This window comes from Rhinatrema bivittatum, chromosome 2, assembly GCF_901001135.1.
Source record: "Rhinatrema bivittatum chromosome 2, aRhiBiv1.1, whole genome shotgun sequence".
NCBI lineage: Eukaryota > Metazoa > Chordata > Amphibia > Gymnophiona > Rhinatrematidae > Rhinatrema > Rhinatrema bivittatum.
In genome coordinates this window covers 618,573,946-618,593,869 of record NC_042616.1, presented here as the reverse complement: position 1 = coordinate 618,593,869, position 19,924 = coordinate 618,573,946, and the positions used below count along the sequence as shown (strand labels likewise).

General features: G+C 42.7%; 1 protein-coding gene across 1 annotated transcript in view; it reads left to right on the top strand.

Moving 5' to 3' along the window:
• LOC115085328 overlaps nucleotides 1-19,924 on the top strand; it is a 271,980-nt gene that overhangs the window by 52,531 nt on the left and 199,525 nt on the right. Inside the window, exon 3 of the mRNA XM_029591204.1 lies at nucleotides 3,652-3,805. Coding sequence (XP_029447064.1) covers nucleotides 3,652-3,805 — 154 coding nt within the window. The remainder of the gene's footprint in view (nucleotides 1-3,651; nucleotides 3,806-19,924) is intronic.

The window sequence follows — 19,924 nt, the reverse complement described above, 5'->3', positions numbered from 1 at the left end:
CCCAAACTGGAAGCTCCGGGGACCTCAGGGAGGTAACAGTTCAGGAAGGCTCTCTGGCGAGGCAGGCAGCACCTGCGGGTATAGTCTGGTGAAGGCCGCGGGTGGAATCCAAGCAGTTCGGTCTGGTAGTCACGGTAGGCCAGAAGAGAATGTCCGAGTGAAGCACAAGGATCAAGGCCAGAGTATCCATCCAGAAGTAGTCAACCAAAGCAAGGATCAATACCAAGGTCAGTCCAAGCGTAGTCAAGGCAGGCAGGCAGTGGTCAGTTTCAGGCAGGAGACAAAGAGAGTAGTCAGGCAGGCAGAGATCAGTACCAGAGATCAGTCCAAGAAGGTATTACCTGAGTAAGGACACAGGAACAAGGAGACACTGGAACAAGGAGACACTGGAACAAGGAGACACTGGAACAAGGATCAAATACAAAGAACCGAGGTGTCGACCCGCTTGCCAAGGCTAGGCTCTCGGGGAAGAGGCTCGCCTTTTATACTGGGACTATGTGATGTCATCGGGATGCATCTGAGTCGGGTTTCCCGCGCTTAGCCCTTTAAACGTGGAGACGTCGGCTGCGCGCGCCTGCCTAGGGGCGGGGTCGAGGCGGCTGAATACGCGGATCCCTGAAGGGAGCTCCGCTGTGAGGCGTGTGGCGTGGAGGAAGCCAGAAAGTGCCGTGGTGAGCGTCGGGGACGCCGGGAGCTGGCAGCAGCGGCAAGACCGGAGCTAGTGGAAGGCAGCGCGATGAGAGCAGGCCCAGTCGCGGCACCCTTTCGGCCATCATGGAGTGTCTCTTCTGTAGTGTGTGTATCCCTCCACTGATGTATCCTTCTCAAGGACAGACAGACAGGACTCAAACTGGGTGTTCACATCAAATGTACTGATTATTTCCACAAACATTCAACAAACGAAACTGTACAGTTGAACCATTTACATGTTTTCTCTGTTGGGGTGCTTGTCTCCATCTCTCCAGCTCCTAGGAGGGATCTTGCCACTGTCTACTCATTTGTGCAAGCAGCCCAGTAGTTTGGGAATCCTAGGGGGATGCCCCACGCCATGAAAAGATCCTACCTGAGTCCAAATTTCAGTCTGATGCCCACAGCCTGTGTCCTGATTCCTTTGGGGTGGAGATCCTATTGGGACTCTCCCAAGGCTTGATGTTGCAACCACGGATGATCTCTCTGGGAGAGAAGCCTGATGTTCCAGTCCTGCTTACAGCCCTCTAACTCCTTTCACATGTGAGCAGAGAGGTGGGAGAAAAACCTCCACTCAAACAAAAAGGGGAAAAATCCAAATGTCTCTCCAAAATATCTCACGCTGGGTAGTGCTGTCCCTGGTCTTGCTCCCTCTAGGGAGTAGAGGATTTGCTCACAGGTCTCAAGCCCCTGCTCTCAGGACTGGGGGGGGGGGGGGGGGGGTGCACCTCTCCAAAGCACAAGGTGTTCCTCAGAATAAGAAAAAAATGTATCAAAACCTGACAAAATCTACACAAACTTCACTCTACAAAAAAGGAGGCAGTCCCTCTCAGATGGGGCATGTACAGAGAAAGGATCATCCTCTGAATGCAAGAAACACTAAGCTGGGTTAGTTAGTGGGCCCAACTCAGCAGGGAGAAATAAAAAAAAAACAAAAAACAGCTGCTTACTCCCGAAAACCTAACTCAAACTGACCACACACCTTCTACCTCTAACTCCGCCTTATGCCCCTGGGATATTAGGGATGTGCAGGGGAAAAAAATAATTTTCATTTTTCAGTTCATTTTCGGGAGTTTTTTTTCTCACAAATTTCGGTTCATAGATTGCTTGATTCATTTCATTTGTGTGAAAAAAAGGAATCAAGCAATTAAAAAAAAAAAGCCAAAAAAATGAAAATGAGCCATCACTCCTACCCATCCAGAAAAATGCTGGGGCCAGGATCCCGCCCAGACCACACTTACCCAGTCTGGTGGAGATCCGCCATCTTGGACTAAGCCGAAGCCTCTGACTTGCATAGGCCGAGGCTTCAACCTAACCCTAAGCTTGTCACTGGGGCTCAGCCCGTAGGCCAGGTTCCGACACCGGGGCCTCGGCACGAACGTATGCCCGATGCCGCAACCCGACCTGGAGGCTGGGTCCTGATGCCAGGGGCCTCGGCAGAGTCCAGAGCCTAGACCCAGGCCCAACATCGCAACCAGACCCGGAGACCAGGTCCTGATGCCAGGGTTTAGGCCCAGATCCAGGCCCAATGCCAAGACCAACCCGGAGGCCAGATTCTGATACCGGGGCCTAGGCTCAAACTCAAGGTCAATGCCGGGGCCTTGGCCAGGAGGCCAGGTCCAGGACTTGGAACCCAGGCCTGAGAGGGTCTTCTTCTTTCTTTGACATTTCAAGCCAAATGACGCCATCCGCTGGTGTCACGCTGGAGTTAATTAACTCCAGCACATTCACCCTAGCGGATGGCGCCATTGTACTGTGGGCCGAAGAAAGATGTGGACATCTGAAGAGGAGCTCCTAGGCCTGGGTCCAAGGCCTGAGCCTGACCTTGGGCCGAGGCTCAGGGCCCGGTCTCCTGGCCGAGGACCCGGCATTGAGCCTGGGTCTGGGCCCTGGCCTAGGCTGAGGCCTCGGTGTCGGGATTCATCTTCCAGGTTGGGTCACGGCATCAAACCCAGTTTCAAGCCAAGGCCCCGGCATCGGGACCCAACATGCAGGCTGAGTCGCAGTATCGGGCCTGAGTCTGGGCCCTGGGCAAAGGCCCCAGCATCAGAACCCAGTTGAAGCCCCAGTGTCAGGACCTGACCGAGGCCCCGGCATCAGGATCTGGCATCTGGGTCATTTTGTGGCATCAGGCCTGGGTCTGGGCCGAGGCCCCATCATTGGGACCCAGCCTCCAGGCCATATTGCAGCGTCGGGCCTGGGTCTTGGGCCCAGCTTAGGCTGAGGCTGCAGTGTCAGGAGCCGGCTTTTGGGTTGTGTTGCAGCATTAGGCCTGGGTTGGTGCCTAGGTCCTGGCATAAGGACCCTGCCTTCGTTGGAGTCCCGATGGATCAGGTAAGCTTTTGTTTTTTTAGTTTAATTTTCAGGGCCTTCTTTGGGCCTCGGTCTATGCCCTAGGCGAGTCCCCAGCTTCGGGTCTAGACTTAAGCCTGAATTATTAGTTTAAAATGAAATGAACAAATAAGGTTTGTTTCATTTGTGGTAGGCCCCCAATTTGTTTCAGGGCCCCCAAATTAAACAAATTAGCCTTATTCATCATGTTTTGTAGTTTCATTTTAAACGAATGCACATTCCTATGGGATTTCCAATCACATGTCAGCTCTGTGGAGAGGCTGAAAGAGAATGGAAATCCCATGCTGTTACTAGTCCTGATAGTAAGGTACCTAGTCCATCTGGTGATGAACCAAATGGTTGGCCACATTAACTTAGTGAGTGATGGCAGATAAAGACCAAATTGGTCAATGTATTCTGCCTGGAAAGTTTTTTAATATTACATTTTTTATTTATATTTTTTAAATTTTCAAATATTTGTAAGGTTCCCACCGCTAAGCCTTCTGTGAATGGTAGTAGAAACTCTCGCTCCATACAGGCTACCTCCCTTGAATGTTTTATTGAAGTGTCAAGCAGTAAAAATTGGTTTTGCGTTAACATGTATGTATTATTTCATGCTTATGTTTCCAATAGGGTTGATATTTCCCATGTTGAACAACTCTGGGATGAATATAAGATAAAGGCAACACACAATGAGAAGCTAATTAAAGAAAAAGAACTCCAGCATGAAAAATTACTACAGAAAATGTTTAAGCTTCAGAAGTTTGAAGAATCTTTGACAGACAAGGTAAGTTTGAATAATTTTAGAGTATTTACAAAACTGAACACATCCTGTAATTTAAAGCAGGGGCAGGCAAATTTGGTCCTCAAAAACTCCATCAGTCATGTTTTCAGGATATCCACAATGAATATGCATGAGCTATTTGCATCTCATGCATATTCAGTGTGGATATCTTGCAAACTTGAGGACTGGAGTTGCCTACCCCTGGTTTAAAATTTGAAAGTATAGCTTTTTTTAAAAAAATTCTGTTCCCCTTGACTTAATCCTTTCACTACTAACTAACTGTTATTACTCATAACACACAGCAAAAATTGTACTTGAGGAAGTGTTTTTCTTTTTTAGAAACTAGTTGCTTGATGTAAGAGATGTTCAAATTTCTAAATTAATCGGTAACAGATTATTTTGCATCTGCACTACATCACAGAATAATTTTTTCATAAACTAAAATGTTAGCATAGAATTTCATAATTTTCGGAAATGTAATTTTTTTCTAAAAACAAGCAGCCTCAATGGAGTGCCACAGATGTGTTAGTGGCTCTGTCTCCTGCTGAACTGAAGTAGCTTCTCAAGTTGACAGTATAGAATCCCAAAGCCATTAAATTAACCAGCACAGGAGAGGGGGAGAAAGACCACCAGGCTGGAGGTTGTCCCCTGCTGCCTCTCTGCCTACTGTGTTTCTTGCTGGGTCTCTGATGTTGCTTTGTAGCCATGCCCTCTCCCAGCAAGATTTTCAGTGTGTCATATACATCTCAGTACTGCTGCAGAAGTCAGTTTGCCTCTGAAGGGGTACTCTGGAGGAATTCACCCCTTTGGGAGTCCATTCAGGAGCAATGTTATTATTAATATTTTTGTCTGTGTGTATTGTGGTCCCGGTCGCTAGACTCGCGACCGGGTCCTTACCTTCTTCTCTCGTGTGAGGGAGACTGTTTTAAAGACTCAACTGCAGGAAGTTCCGGCCCGCCTCCTTGATGATGTCAGACGCCGCAAGGTATTTAAGCCTGGCATCTGGCTAAGGAGGTTGCCTAGCAACGAGGCACCAGTTGCTGTGTTTCTGATCCTGGTCCTGCTGTGTTCCTGATCCTGGTCCTGCTGTGTTCCTGATTCTGGTTCTGCTGTTCCTGATCCTGATCCTGCTCATCTTCCGGATTCTTCTCGGTTTGTCTCCTTGGTTCCTGATCCAGGTTCACCTCTGATACTCCGTGTCTGTCATCTGTCTCGACTTCTGCTCCGTCCTCGCTGCTGCCGCCTAAGTCCCAGCGGTCCGGATCCTCAAGGGCTCCTCCTGGGGGGATCTCGGATCTCCAGGGTGAAGATTCCATCTTCTCTTCAGGATTCGCTACTGCCTTCTAAGTCCCAGTGGTCCGGGACCTTACGGGCTCCTCCCGGGGGGATCTTGGATCTCCAGGGTGAAGATTCTGTTCCTGCGTTCATCTTAGTACCGCCTCCTGGCCTGTCCCATCTCCGCGGAGCTCTCTCTTCCAACCATCTTCCTCCACCAGGTCGGCCCAAGGGTCCACTGTCCAGTCCGCAACAGTTTGCAACAGTGTGTGTGTTGAAACTAGTTCCTGGTTGTTTCTCCGAAGCACAAGTACCCTCTTGTGTGTTTCCTGCAAAAGACCCAGTAGTTGGTCCTTTAGACAGTTTTATCTGGGTAAAGACAATTGAAACTGGGTGTGGGTTACAGCTTGGGAGAAACTGTGGTTTCTAGTGAAGGAGGAGATGAAGCTAGGTCTGAAACTGTGAAGACATCTATTCTTACTTCCCTGGGGGAGTAAGGAAGGACTGGGGCGAATGGGGGTGTGATGAGCTTTAGTTCTGATGTTTCTCCTCTTGCTAAGCTACCTTGCACCATAGGATTAGGAAGAGTAGCAGCTTTGGATCTCCCTTTGGGGGAAATTTTAAGTGCATAAATTTACTATAGCAATTTTCAAAAGCCATTTACTCAAGTAAATTGCATTTATTCAAGGTAAACCTAAGGACAATTTGATGGCATATATTGTAGCAAATTTTCAAAAGCCCACTTACTTAGGTAAAGTGCAGTTACTTGAGTAAATGCTTTTTAAAATCAGGTCCTTTGTATATATTCCTTTGTATATATTCTTTCAGTACTAGAGAGTCAAGGGCTCTTAGGGACAAGCTTAGAAATTAAACAGAGACTAAAGTTTAACAAGCAATTCCAGATCTCCAGAGGTATTTATTGTTAGATGTAGTAGACATTAAAGGTAAGATCCAATTAATGCAAGAGAAAATACATATAAGCCAGAGTACTGTTCAGTCCAAAGTTTAAATCTAATGTGGTCATGAAATAAAAATTAGGAGAAATAGATTTCTTTAAGACTTCTGTGGTAAAATAAAGTTTAATTACATCAAAAAGAATTGAGAGTTTGCAGAATTTTTTTTCTCAGCATTATATTAGAGTTAATCAAATTTTCAACATTTTATATCTCTGAAGCAGATTTGTTTAAGAATTATTTTATGGAAGGTTCACATTTCAATCATAAAGCCTTGCCACCAATTATAAAGGCTATACAGTATGGGCCGGATTTTAAGAGGTATGCGCGTGCAAATCTACGCCCGATTTTATAACATGCGCGCACAGCTGCGTGCATGTTATAAAATCCGGGGTTGGCGCATGAAAGGGGGTGCACACTTGTACACCTTGCGCGCGCCGAGCCCTAGGGGAGCCCTGATGGCTTTCCCCATTCCCTCTGAGGCCGCTCCGAAATCGGAGCGGCCTCGAAGGGAACTTTCCTTCCATCTCCCCCCACCTTCCCCTCCTTTCCTCCTTTCCCCTCCTTAAGCCCCCCCCCAGCCCTTTCTAACCCCCCCCCCCCCGACCTAAGTTAAATAAGTCACGACTGCGTCTGGGCAGGCGTAGGTTGCGCGTGCCAGCCGAGTGCCGGCGTGCGATCCCCCAGCACAACCGCTGTGCCGGAGGCCTCGGTCCCGCCTTTTTTCAAGCCCCTGGACATATGTGCATCCCGGGGTTTGCGCACGTTGCCGGGCCTATGCAAAATAGGCTCGGCGCGTGCAGGAGCGGGTTTTCGCGGTTACGCGCATAATATACGCCAGTAACCCTTTTAAAATCTGCCCCTATATGTATCTAAGATTGAATCTCCCTTACATGGGCTTTCTGTCACACAAGAACTGGAGTCTTTGTAACTTCTGGTTATAATGCTCCTCGAGCCAGATAAGAAACTTATGTGCTCCTTTTTTCACATTATGGATAAAGAATAAATGGGCTCCAGGACAGCAATGCTTCCAGATGTCACCTACATGACCTAATATAAACAAAAACTGTTACATTTCAATACATACTACTGTACATATTGAAATTTAGATATCTTGCAAAGTGTTGTATGATTATAAATTTTTCGGTACTTTTTTTGGGATCCTAATCAATTATTTAAATTTGTATCTAACCATGGTTCATGGAAAGATTAAATGATTTCTTTGCTTCAGTGTTTACTGAAGAGGATGTTGGGGAGGTACCCGTAATGGAGAAGGTTTTCATGGGTAATGATTCAGATGGACTGAATCAAATCACCGTGAACCTAGAAGATGTGGTAGGCCTGATTGACAAGCTGAAGAGTAGTAAATCACCCGGACCGGATGGTATACACCCCAGAGTTCTGAAGGAACTAAAAAATGAAATTTCAGACCTATTAGTAAAAATTTGTAACTTATCATTAAAATAATCCATTGTACCTGAAGACTGGAGGATAGCAAATGTAACCCCAATATTTAAAAAGGGCTCCAGGCGTGATCCGGGAAACTACAGACCGGTTAGCCTGACTTCAGTGCCAGGAAAAATAGTGGAAAGTGTTCTAAACATCAAAATCACAGAACATATAGAAAGACATGGTTTAATGGAACAAAGTCAGCATGGCTTTACCCAGGGCAAGTCTTGCCTCACAAATCTGCTTCACTTTTTTGAAGGAGTTAATAAACATGTGGATAAAGGTGAACCAGTAGATATAGTATACTTGGATTTTCAGAAGGCGTTTGACAAAGTTCCTCATGAGAGGCTTCTAGGAAAAGTAAAAAGTCATGGGATAAGTGGCAATGTACTTTCATGGATTGCAAACTGGCTAAAAGATAGGAAACAGAGAGTAGGATTAAATGGACAATTTTCTCAGTGGAAGGGAGTGGACAGTGGAGTGCCTCAGGGATCTGTATTGGGACCCTTACTTTTCAATATATTTATAAATGATCTGGAAAGAAATATGACGAGTGAGATAATCAAATTTGCAGATGACACAAAATTGTTCAGAGTAGTTAAATCACAAGCAGATTGTGATAAATTGCAGGAAGACCTTGTGAGACTGGAAAACTGGGCATCCAAATGGCAAATGAAATTTAATGTGGATAAGTGCAAGGTGATGCATATAGGGAAAAATAACCCATGCTATAATTACACAATATTGAGTTCCATATTAGGTGCTACAACCCAAGAAAGAGATCTAGGTGTCATAGTGGATAACACATTGAAATCGTCGATTCAGTGTGCTGCGGCAGTCAAAAAAGCAAACAGAATGTTGGGAATTATTAGAAAGGGAATGGTGAATAAAACGGAAAATGTCATAATGCCTCTGTATCGCTCCATGGTGAGACCGCACCTTGAATACTGTGTAGAATTCTGGTCGCCGCATCTCAAAAAAGATATAATTGCGATGGAGAAGGTACAGAGAAGGGCTACCAAAATGATAAGGGGAATGGAACAGCTCCCCTATGAGGAAAGACTAAAGAGGTTAGGACTTTTCAGCTTGGAAAAGAGACGGCTGAGGGGATTATATGATAGAGATGTTTAAAATTATGAGAGGTCTAGAACGGGTAGATGTGAATCGGTTATTTACTCTTTCGGATAATAGAAAGACTAGGGGGCACTCCATGGTTAGCACTTTCTCATCGCTTTCCTTGACATTTCCGCGGCGTTTGATACAATAAGCCACGATCTTCTCATCTCACGCCTTGCCGACATAGGCAATGCTGGCACTGCCCTACTATGGTTCAGATCTTACCTCTCTAACAGATGTTTTTCTGTAAAACTAGGCACCTCTGAATCCTCTCATTTTACCCTCTCTCAAGGTGTGCCCCAAGGCTCTTCCCTCTCCTCTACCCTTTTTAACATTTACCTCCTCCCCCTCTGTCACCATCTATCTGATCTCGGCCTCAAATTCTACATATACGCAGATGATGTCCAAATCATCATCCCTATTCAGGATTCTCTAACTGCTACCCTAAATTTCTGGGAAAAATGTCTCTCCTCTATCAACACTTTTCTGACCTCCCTCCAGCTCTCCCTCAATGCCGCTAAAACTGAGCTCCTCCTCATCCATAACCAACAGACCTTCAAGCTCTCTCCTTCCAACAACCCTAAAATTGCCACTTTCACTTCTCAACCCCCCGTATGAAACCTTGGCGTCCTAGTTGACGCACATCTGAATTTGAAAAACCACATTACCTCTGTCATAAAAGGAGGTTTCTGCAAACTCATGGTTATAAAAAAGCTCAAGCCTCTACTCCACACACACGATCTCAAAACTGTCGTCCAAGCCACTTTATCATCTAAGCTTGATTACTGCAATTCCCTTTGCCTTGGCCTCCCTCTCTCCACCATTAGACCCCTACAGATTTTACAAAGCGCTACTGCTAGGATAATTAGCAATGCCCGCAAATCAGATCACATAACCCCTATCCTCAAGGACCTACATTGGCTCCCCATCTCATTCCGTATACTCTTTAAAACCCTTACCATCATACACAAAGCCATCCACAAATATAATTCCTCATGGCTAAGCGAACCATTGAAACTTACACAATCTTCCCACCTCACCAGAATGAACTGTAAATGCACTTTACAAATCCCCCCTCTTAAGAAAGCCCGTCTCTTAGCCATGAGAGATCATGCCCTATCGATTTCCGGCCCTACTCACTGAAACTCTCTACCTCTCAACCTCCGCCTGGAGACATGCCCCTTCAAATTCTGAAAAATGCTGGAGACATGGCTCTTCCACCAGGCTTTCCCGGATTAATTCCTCTCTGAACTCTGCCCATTGGCCTCCGTTGTCATCTCCACTGTTTTCCAATGTAATCTGCTGAATTCTACTATTGTAATACTGTTGCACATTTTGTAAATTATCTTTTCTCAGTTTAGCTTATTGCTCCTTATTGGTTCCTTTTAAGTTCGCCTCATCCTTACTTCCTTTTTCCTATTTTTGGTTGTCCTGTTTCCCCTCCCCTGTTCATTGTACTTTCCATCTTTTGTTTCATTGTAAATCGATATGATGTGTATTTTAATGTCGGCAGAGAAAAGCTGTTAAATAAATAAATAAATAAATGAGCCATTTTTCCTAAAACTTTCTTAGGTGCTAACATTAATGTTTCTAGTACTATAGAAAACTGGTGGTTGTTGTACTCTAGTTCATCCTTTGTGTTCCTCTAGTTTACAGAGGCACTATAGGGTACAAAGTCAACATAGGTTGATATTGTAGATTTGGACTTGAGTAGCAGTTTTCTTATTTCTGAGAGCTCTTCAAGCTCCTTTGTCATCAGCTGAAGTGCATAAGTACAGTTAATAGCTTCTGGGTATTCACTAGATGCCAACGGAAACACCACACTCTAGGGGCTAACCCATTCTAGTGATCTCTTTCCTGCGCAAAGGAAAGGGAACTCTCCCCAGGTGTAGCCAGCCTATCTCTTATGACCCGTTAACCATGTTGAACCAGAACTGCTGTTCACATGGAAACTTCCCTCCGCTTCGGCCTTCAAAATTCTCGTTTGTATATCTGCTACATCCACCAGATTTTAAATGACCAGCGAGAGCTCACTATATGCCAACAGAAACACTGCACTCTAGGGGTGAACCCATTCTAGGGAGCCCTTTCCTGCACAAAGGAAAAGGAACTCTCTCCGGGGCCAACCTGTCTTGCTCCTATCAAAACCACAGGGCCTGACTACCTCAGTTCTGCCAGCCTGTCTTGCCTCTATCTGCCACTCTGCCTTGCTGCCAAACACCAGACGACTCACTCTACTCCTTGTGGAGTTCTTGTCACTATCATGGTTCCTCACTGTGTTGGTTCTAGTCTTCCTGCTGCTTTGTCCCTTTATCTGTGCCTTGTGGTTTTTTCTGACACTCTTTCTGCTTGCTATATTTCCCCTTCATTGTGCTGTAGGATGTTGATGCCACTTGTCGTGCCACTGTGCCTGTCGTGCTGCCTTTGAGGGTTTATGCAACTGTTATCGGTGCTCTCTTTTGAAGCTGTGGTGTGTTTTTTGACACTCTTGCTGCTGCTTTGCTAAAGCACTCTTGCCATTCCTGGTACCCCCTTTGCCCCTTTACAGTGCCTTAGGCTATTCATGCCACTTTGGTGCCACTTCGTCACAGTCTAAGTACCTTGGAGCTCTTTTCTCGTTCTGATGATGGCTCCCAAGACATTTCATCAGAATTGATAAGAAAACCCCCATTCTGCAGCCAAAAATAGGCTGCAAATATTTCCCCCATTGATTTTAATGGGAAAACGAAAACGAATAAAACTAATCAATGAATTGGTTTTCCCCCCCCCTATGAAACTAATGCAATGAATTTGGGTCCCAGCGAAACGAAAAACGAATGAAATGAATTTTTTCCTTCTGCACACTCCTACCTTACCATGCTTAGGTACACACATTTTTTTCATATGTGCATGGAGTTTCTGCATGCAAATCATTTCCATAATTAAATTTTTTTACATCCTGTGGAAGAGTGGCAGCCTCAGCCATGCATCATCATCAAAACCTGCACTCATAACGAGTGCCTGTTTTGCCCGTAGATCTTATTACATCGGCCCCCATAGTGATCAATGGTAACATTTGCAACAATAAAGAAAATATCTTTTGACCTATGATAACAAATACTATACCTGCAGTACTGACAAAGGCAGCAGTTAAAATAAGTAAAAGCCTTATTTATATAAATATGCATTTTAACTATTAGCACTGTGCTGTGGAGGGCATTTTATTATATAATACCTCCAGATCAATAGTGTTTAGAGTAACAAGAGCAGCTCCAAGAATAGTATATCCTTGAGATCATGTTTAGTTTGGACAGAATGTTCAGCAAAAAAAGTAGTTTTGAAGAGAGATCATCGGAATGTAATAGAGAAATATGATTAGCAAAAAAGTGCAGGTTAGGATAGAGAGCTAGAATAAATTAGGGTAAAAGTGCTAGGTATCATTAATATTTTGCCCAGATTAATATACATGTTTCAGCATATAGCTTTTTTCCCCTGAATAGAAGGTTTCCCGTCGATAGCAGGGCTGAATAGCCATGCTGTCATGGGATCTGTCAATCAGGCCAGGAGGTGAGCTTGTCAAAGCAGAGAACAGAGCTGTGCTCTCTGCAGCTGCGCATGTGTTCCCACGCAGGAAAGTAACGGAATCTCCTCAGTCTGTTTTTTCCGCGAGCGGGATCGCACGCGGAGCTGTTCTCTCCTCAGTTTAAAAAAAAAAAAAAGTAAAATGTCAAAATCGTTGTGGCAAAGTAATGTCTGTCACGGATGGACACGACCGATGTTACAGGTGTCTATGATCAGATCACAATCGGGAAGATTGTGATTTTTGCTCTAAGATGTCACCTAGAGCACTAAAACAAAGGGCCTATAGGCTTCAGGAACTTTTTGCCTCAAGGGACCCGTCAGAGGCTCATTCGCCTGGCCCGCTAACTTCATCGGCTCCATCAAAAAAGAGAAATTTGTCATCAGATCCTCAATCCTCCACTCTGGGAGGTAAGGAGAACGCAAAACGACAAAGGCCAATGGATTCTAAGAAATCCTCAGAGCCTGTAGAGCCGCAACATACCATATCGGCGTCAAAAACTCCTGTGCCTATGGAGTGTAAAAATGTATCGGCGCCGAGATAGAGATCGCCGCACAACCTGACTGAATCGGCGGCGCGCACGGCGCAGAAGAAGCCACCGCACAGAACAATATGCGCATGGCGCCGTTGAAATCTGCACTTACGGTGCCGACTCCAGTGAGATCTATGCGCATGGCGCCGAAGACATCGGCGCCGATAACTCTTGCGCACACAAGATCAGAAAGATATACGCATAACTCTACATCCGTGCATAAATCTATATCCGCGCACAAGGATACAGCCGCGCACAAGGATACAGCCGCGCATAAATATACATTTGCGCATACATCTACACGGCGCATAAATCTACACCTGCGCAGAAACATAAATTTGCGCATAAATCTAAATCTGCGCATAGATCTAAATCTGCGCATAAAAGGCACAATTACTCACCTCAGGTATTAAAGACTGAGTTGAAACAATGACGTTATTCTTCACAAAGCTCTTCTTCTGGAACTGATACCACAGAACGTTCATCACGTAGAAGTCAGACAGACTCGTCGTCTAACGATTATCATAAGCATTCGCGGCACACTCACCATAAAAAATTGATAAAGAGGAATGCTACATGGGAAATAAGTCCTTTGACTTCTAAATCATCGCATAAACTACCTTTCAATACCTTCTCAAACAGAGAAGTAATACAGGTTGTTTCCTCTAACACTTCTACAGATTCAGAAGATTCGAGGAACATATTAGTCAATAAAATGCAAAGCGACAAACAGGTACCTAATACTTCACCTCAAAATAACTCAATGCACCTTAAAGAAGGTATCTCACAAGAACAAGATGATCAGATGACAATGCCCCCTCATACAAGAGAGGCATTTTATCAATTGTCTCAGTCTTTAGCAGGTTTTTATGAAACGCTTCAGTCATCATTCAAAATGACTAATATTGCTGATGACAGCTCTCCAGAACACAAAGCACAGCTTAATAGAGAGCCGTCGGTAGAACTGCCAACATCTTCCATAATAAACCGACTAACCTCCCCAATTCATACACAGGATACATCTTTTGATTCTCCTTCAAATCAAACATCCCCATCATCATCTACGGGATTTCTGTCGGATCCGCGGGAACAACCTCAGGAACCACCTCCCCTCCGGAAGACCTTACATACCCAAACTTCTTTAAAAAATTGGGTACAATACTGCATCTAGAGGTCCAAAAAGAAGCAGACCCTAGAGCAGAAACCCTTGGTCTTCTAAAGATTTTTGATACTCCAGGGGAATCAACATCTCTTCCACAGCAAGAGATCCTGCATTCAGTTAACAAACGTCCTGGGATACGCCTTATACAATTCCAACCGTTTCCAGGAAAACAGACATTAAATTTCGTATGAGGAAAGCATCACTATACACTCTACCACAATTACCTCACGCTTCAATTGTAGTAGAGTCGGCGATGCAAAGATTCAAGAAAACAAAGTCGCATTCCCTTTACCCACCCTCCTCCCTGGCAGTCACCAGGTCTTCGACTACAATGAAGCTTAATCACAGACTAATTCATCCTGATATCTACAGAAACATCATTTACGGTAAGCAAACTTGCTTTTTTTTTCATCTCAGAAAAGTTCAATTTATAAATTCATTTGGAAGGGAAAGCCCCCACTGGGTTAGGTTAATGATCCTATATAGAACCTCTGAAGAGGGGAGCATGGCTCTCCCTTATGTCAGAGATTACTTTTGTTCTGCCAGGCTGAACATTATCAAAGATTGGCTGAATTGGGATTCACCCTTGGCTTGGCTTTTGTTGGAGAGCAGAGCTGCAGAAAGTATTGAAATAGATAGCTCATTGTTCTTGTCTCCAGCTAGGTCTGATGTGAGGAGAGTGATTAGATCTAACCCTATGAGAGCTCACACACTTCGAGACAGGAGAGTGATATATCAATATTTTCATATCTCCCAGGATGTTCTGTCCTCAGCTTCCTCATTAAGTAACAATCTCTACATATCAATCCCTACATTCAATCCAGAGATGTAGGAATGGTGGGATATGGGATTAAGACATCTAGTACAGTTCTGGAATGAAGAAGGCTAGGTAACCTATCATCAACTTAAAGATGACTTTGCTCTTATTTCTCTGAGTCTGCAGCTATATAATCATATTAAGGAAGCAATCCTGAAATTGGAGAGATCTGGATGGGTGAGGAGAGTCTCTTTGCCCTTGCAGAGTGTTAATGGATGGAGATATAGCTCGGAAACTCATTACTTGTTTATACAGGACTATTAAAGGTGTTAGGGAAACCCCCATTACTCATGATAGATAAATATAGAGACCTAGATTTGGAGCTCACCTGATCGCAATAGAAATCTGTTTGGAAAACTGCATTAAAAAATGTCCATATACAGTAGGAGGATTGAGTTAATATATACATTTTACACAGGGCTTTCAGATATCCTGTTTTCTTTACCAGATTTTCTCCCTTATTTTCTAGGATGTGTTGGAGGGGTTGTGGCCAGGAAGGTACATTTATACATATGTGGTGGACCTGTGTATATACACACACTTTTTGGTGAGAGGTACAGAGCGATGTCCAAAATATTTGCCAAAAACATTTTAAAAAGTACATTTTAAATCACCAATATATGCAAAACTATGCAAATTTTCCACTTAATTGCTACAGAATTGTTAACAATTTTCCAAAAATGCACCATTGCCACAGTATCTTGAAAGATCTGCTGCAGGAAACTGGGGGTTCTGCTATGCCCACTCAGCGATTGATCCCTAAGGGACACTCTAATGGCTCATGCTGATTGAAGTCACCTGAAAATGTAACATATTTTAAGGTTCCCCCACAAAAAATGAAACAAGCAAGATGGAATGGAAGGAAATGAGGGTTTAAAAAATTCTCAGGTGCTTCCATGGTACAGTCCTTTGCTGCAGAAGTCCAAGACTTGGTACACATTAAACCCTGACATTCCCACATCAGATGTCACCAATTGCAACAGAGACTGGCTGGAATGATGTAACTTTTTTGGCAGCTTTTTGGAATAGCCAGACTGACCAGATTAAAGAATTACTAGCATGTTGGGAGTGTTCTTCTGATCTAGATGCTATGATTTCTCTCTGCCTATGCATTGATGTTTGAATCAAAGAGTGCCTATGTCCTCTCTCAAGTCTGGCACTGTCTCCTATGTCATGACCTGACCTTGTTATAAGGATCAAAGACCTGAATTAGAGTTCAGTTATCTAATATAGAGAAGGACTGAAGATGGACTATGGGGCTGTTCCTCTATTGTACTGGCCATGGATACATGACCTAGAATCACTCCTGAAAACTCAGATCTATTCAAGGTTCTTGATCCATGACTGAAAAGGAGGTTTCTTTGGGCCTTGTTGCCCTTCCAGTACATATATTGTAAAAGACAATGGCTATAAGCACACATTGTAGGCAATATCATTATATAGAACCACTTATGAGAATGGCCTAAAAAGAAAAAAATAGAGATAAGGTAAAGTTAGCATTTACAAGGATATGTCTTTGGTGGCTTGCTTAGCCTAGCAATCCAATGCTATCGGGCAAGTGCCAGTCTCCTGTTCTAGTCCTCAGGCAGGGAGAGCAACTGTGATATTCCTTCTGGAAGTCATGCATCTGCTCTAGTTCTCCTGGGATTGAGGACTTCAGTACTGGGATCACAGTGGTTGTCTCAAGAGGTCTCGAGGTTGGCTGCTTGATCTGTTCCTTTTTATGATTCCTAGATTTGACCTCACGCAAGCACAATGCTGTTTTCTTTGTTCTCTGCTACACAGCTACTACCCCAACTAGGAAGTATTGGGGGGGTCCATTAGTTATATCACAATCACTTTCTTGCCTAATCTCTTACTGAAACAGAAACATACTTCCTCATTTCTAAGTTACTGTAGCTACTTCCTCTTTTGTAGATTTAGTTCCATTACATTAAGAAGACAGTATCTCTTCTGGCCTATCTGATCTTATAAGTAGTTCCTCAGTTCTGGACCTGTGGCCATTTCTATGCTGTCATCCAGTCCTGGGCTTACAGTCAGAGACTATCTAAATTCTCTTATCTTATAGAAGCAGATAAACCTTACTGAGACTCATCTTTTAGCCAGCATCAAACTTCCTTGTTTCTGTTGCCTACATGCTTACCATGGTTCTGTCATACACTGGACAGGCCAAGACATAAATCTTATAGTTCTTATGTAGCGATGGCCACTAGAAGACTCTAGAAATCAATTTGTGGGTTTCTTAATTCCTGGATATTCTGAGATTTTGGAATCATGCTAACACATGTCAATACACTATACTTCATGTTAATGCTTGTAATAGTTAGTTTAGTGTGTGATAACACATTGCCATTCAGTTGATCATAAACATTTTTTAACTGTTATGTGGTGGGGTAAAGTCTGACCACTTGACATGATTTTGCTGAAATTATGTTTGGCCCCAATAGAACACGGCACTACAGATATTTGTTTTGATAAGTAATTATCCCCCTGAAGCAGTCCAGCAACAAAACATCCGTTGATATGGGTGGTCTAATAAAACAAAAACGGAAGATGGTTGAGCGTAGCCATAGGCAAACAAAAACGGGACAAGCCATACACCTTGGAAAGAAATTCTTTATTAAAATCAATTGAGTCTAGATTATAAAGAAAATTGCCCTGTTTGACTATCGGTTTGCTTTTAATCTTTCTATTGATCAGACCTATGCTTAATTAGTCTTTTTGTGAAGTGGGAAAATGGCCTTTCTAATATACCATTTATTACATGGGCAATGGGCAGCATAAACAACAACCTCACTTCTACTGTTTGTAAAGCTTTTAAGTATAAAAGGTTTAGATTGTCCATAACTGAATTAGTCTTATGGTTTACACAACATTTCCGTATTCACAATTCCTAAGATAGAGGCGTCTTTGTACCAAAAATGAAGTATTTAAGCACAGAGCTATAGAAATGAAGTCTAAGTTTATACAAAAGAATTACCCAATAGAACACATAGATGTAGGATATGAATGAGTATCGGCATGAAATAGAAAAGACTTATTGAAACAAAAGAAGAAAGAACAGATACTGTTGTTTTCCCTTTGACTTTAATAATCTTATGTGACGTGATTATAAGTCTTGATGAAACATTGGGAAATTTTGCACAACCTTAAGTGTTTTGAAACTAGTAGGTTGATCATTGCCAATAGGTGAGAGTGCAATTTAAGAGACTTACTTGTTCCATCAGCCCTTCCACAGCAAAACTCTAAAGATATAAGACCCCCTGGGCATCGCCCTTCTGGGTGTTGTTTGGGATGTTGTGTTAACCATAAGACTAATTCAGTTATGATTAATGGACAATCTAAACCTTTTATACTTAAAAGCTTTACAAACTGTAGAAGTGAGGTTGTTGTTTATGCTGCCCATTGCCCATGTAATAAATGGTATATTGGAAAGGCCATTCGCCCACTTCACAAAAGACTAATTGAGCATAGAAGTGTGATTAATAGAAAGATTGAGGGCAAATCAATGGTCGAACAGGGCAATTTTCTTTATAATCTGGACTCAATTGATTTTAATAAAGAATTTCTTTCCAAGGTGTATGGTCTTGTCCCATTTTTGTTTGTCAATTGATACGGGTGCATTTTTTTCCAATGATATTCTTTCCTTGTTTTTTCTAATATGTTCAGATTCAAAGAAACATTACGTTATTTGTTTGTTCAGAAGCATCTCTTATGTACTACACACAAACATTTTTTTTTTTAAACTAGATGATAGATTAGTCTAAGTGGTGGACATGTGTGACCAGCACTTGCCCTGCCTTTTTGACCCTTGAATATTAGTACAAAATTGTGTATCTTTTGGTATTAAAGCTTTGCTTTTTTTTATTTCCTGCGTATTCCATGTGCAACTTGCTTTGAAGTTTAGATAGTGAAGTATTGCTCTGTTGGGATGTCTTAGAAATAGCTTCAGTTAATACTTTGGCATTGGAAATCATGGAATCTGTTAATCCAAACAAGTCTCATTCAATCAGGTTCACTCCTGAAAGCTTGGGAAATTGTCATGGGGCAGACTCGCAGTTCTGGCAGTAGTACTCTTAATACTAAACCCTTTTACTGCTTTTATTAGTCTAGTTTTAATTATTTAGTTCATCCTTTCAGTTTGGTTAATGATGTCTATATTTCATATTCATTACAGTAATCACTTATTCAATTACCTTATTATGAAATTCTTTGATTACCGTCAATACAAAGGTACATCTTATTTATTTATTGATTCACTTTTTTATACCGGTATTCAAAGCATATCATTTTGGTGTACATGGCAAAAACATTCACATCCAACATAAAACAATATAAATATAAATCTAAACAAAGAATGTATTCCAATAAATTGTCATTGTTGCAGCAGTGTTACATAGGCCTCTGACAACTATTACCAAATATTGAGACTCCTGAGCTTTTAGCATATTCATAGAGTCAATTTACAGTCGCATAAAAGGGACCCCAATCTGCTGAGGAATTCTGGTATCTGATGAAATGTTATGTTGTGCACATATAATACAGTTTTGTATAAATTTCACTGCTACTGTCCCAAACCTTATGTACTGTCCCAAACCTTATGAAAAGCATTTTCTCCCTTTGGCTACATGTGCCATTTCATGAAAAGGCAAAAGAAATCAGAGTGGAAATAGGCAACCATACATTATCAGAACACAGTTTACAATTATTTCTTGCAGGCTAATAACATCTTGTATAGTGAAAATGATAATTAATGTTTGTGTAAGTATTTGAGTTAGCTTAAGTGTTTCTCTGAATGGCACATTTAACAATGCCAACCAAGGCAGGTATCAAAACAGTGCCCAAAAGGAAGAGCAGAGTTCAGAAAACTATGTCTGAAATTAAATACTGGAATGATCAAATTTAAATAGAAATGTCCAGAGGTTCCAATAAAAACAAAAGTAGTCCATGTGTCTATAAGTAAAATGTCACCTGAGCCAAAGGATTCCAAATTATCCCTATAAACTGAAAAGCAGGTTGTTAATATAAAAAAAACCACCATACTTTGAAATATCTGCATGTCAGTGCCAGAAGGTTAAGTAGTAAGATAGGAGAGTTAGAGTGTATAATAGTAAATTATGAGGTAGACATAACTGGCATCTCAGAGACCTGGTGGAAGGAGGATAACCAATGGGACAGTGCTGTGCCAGGTTACATATTATATCACAATGATATGGAGGATCAACATATATATGTTAAGGCATAGAGTCCAATAGGATA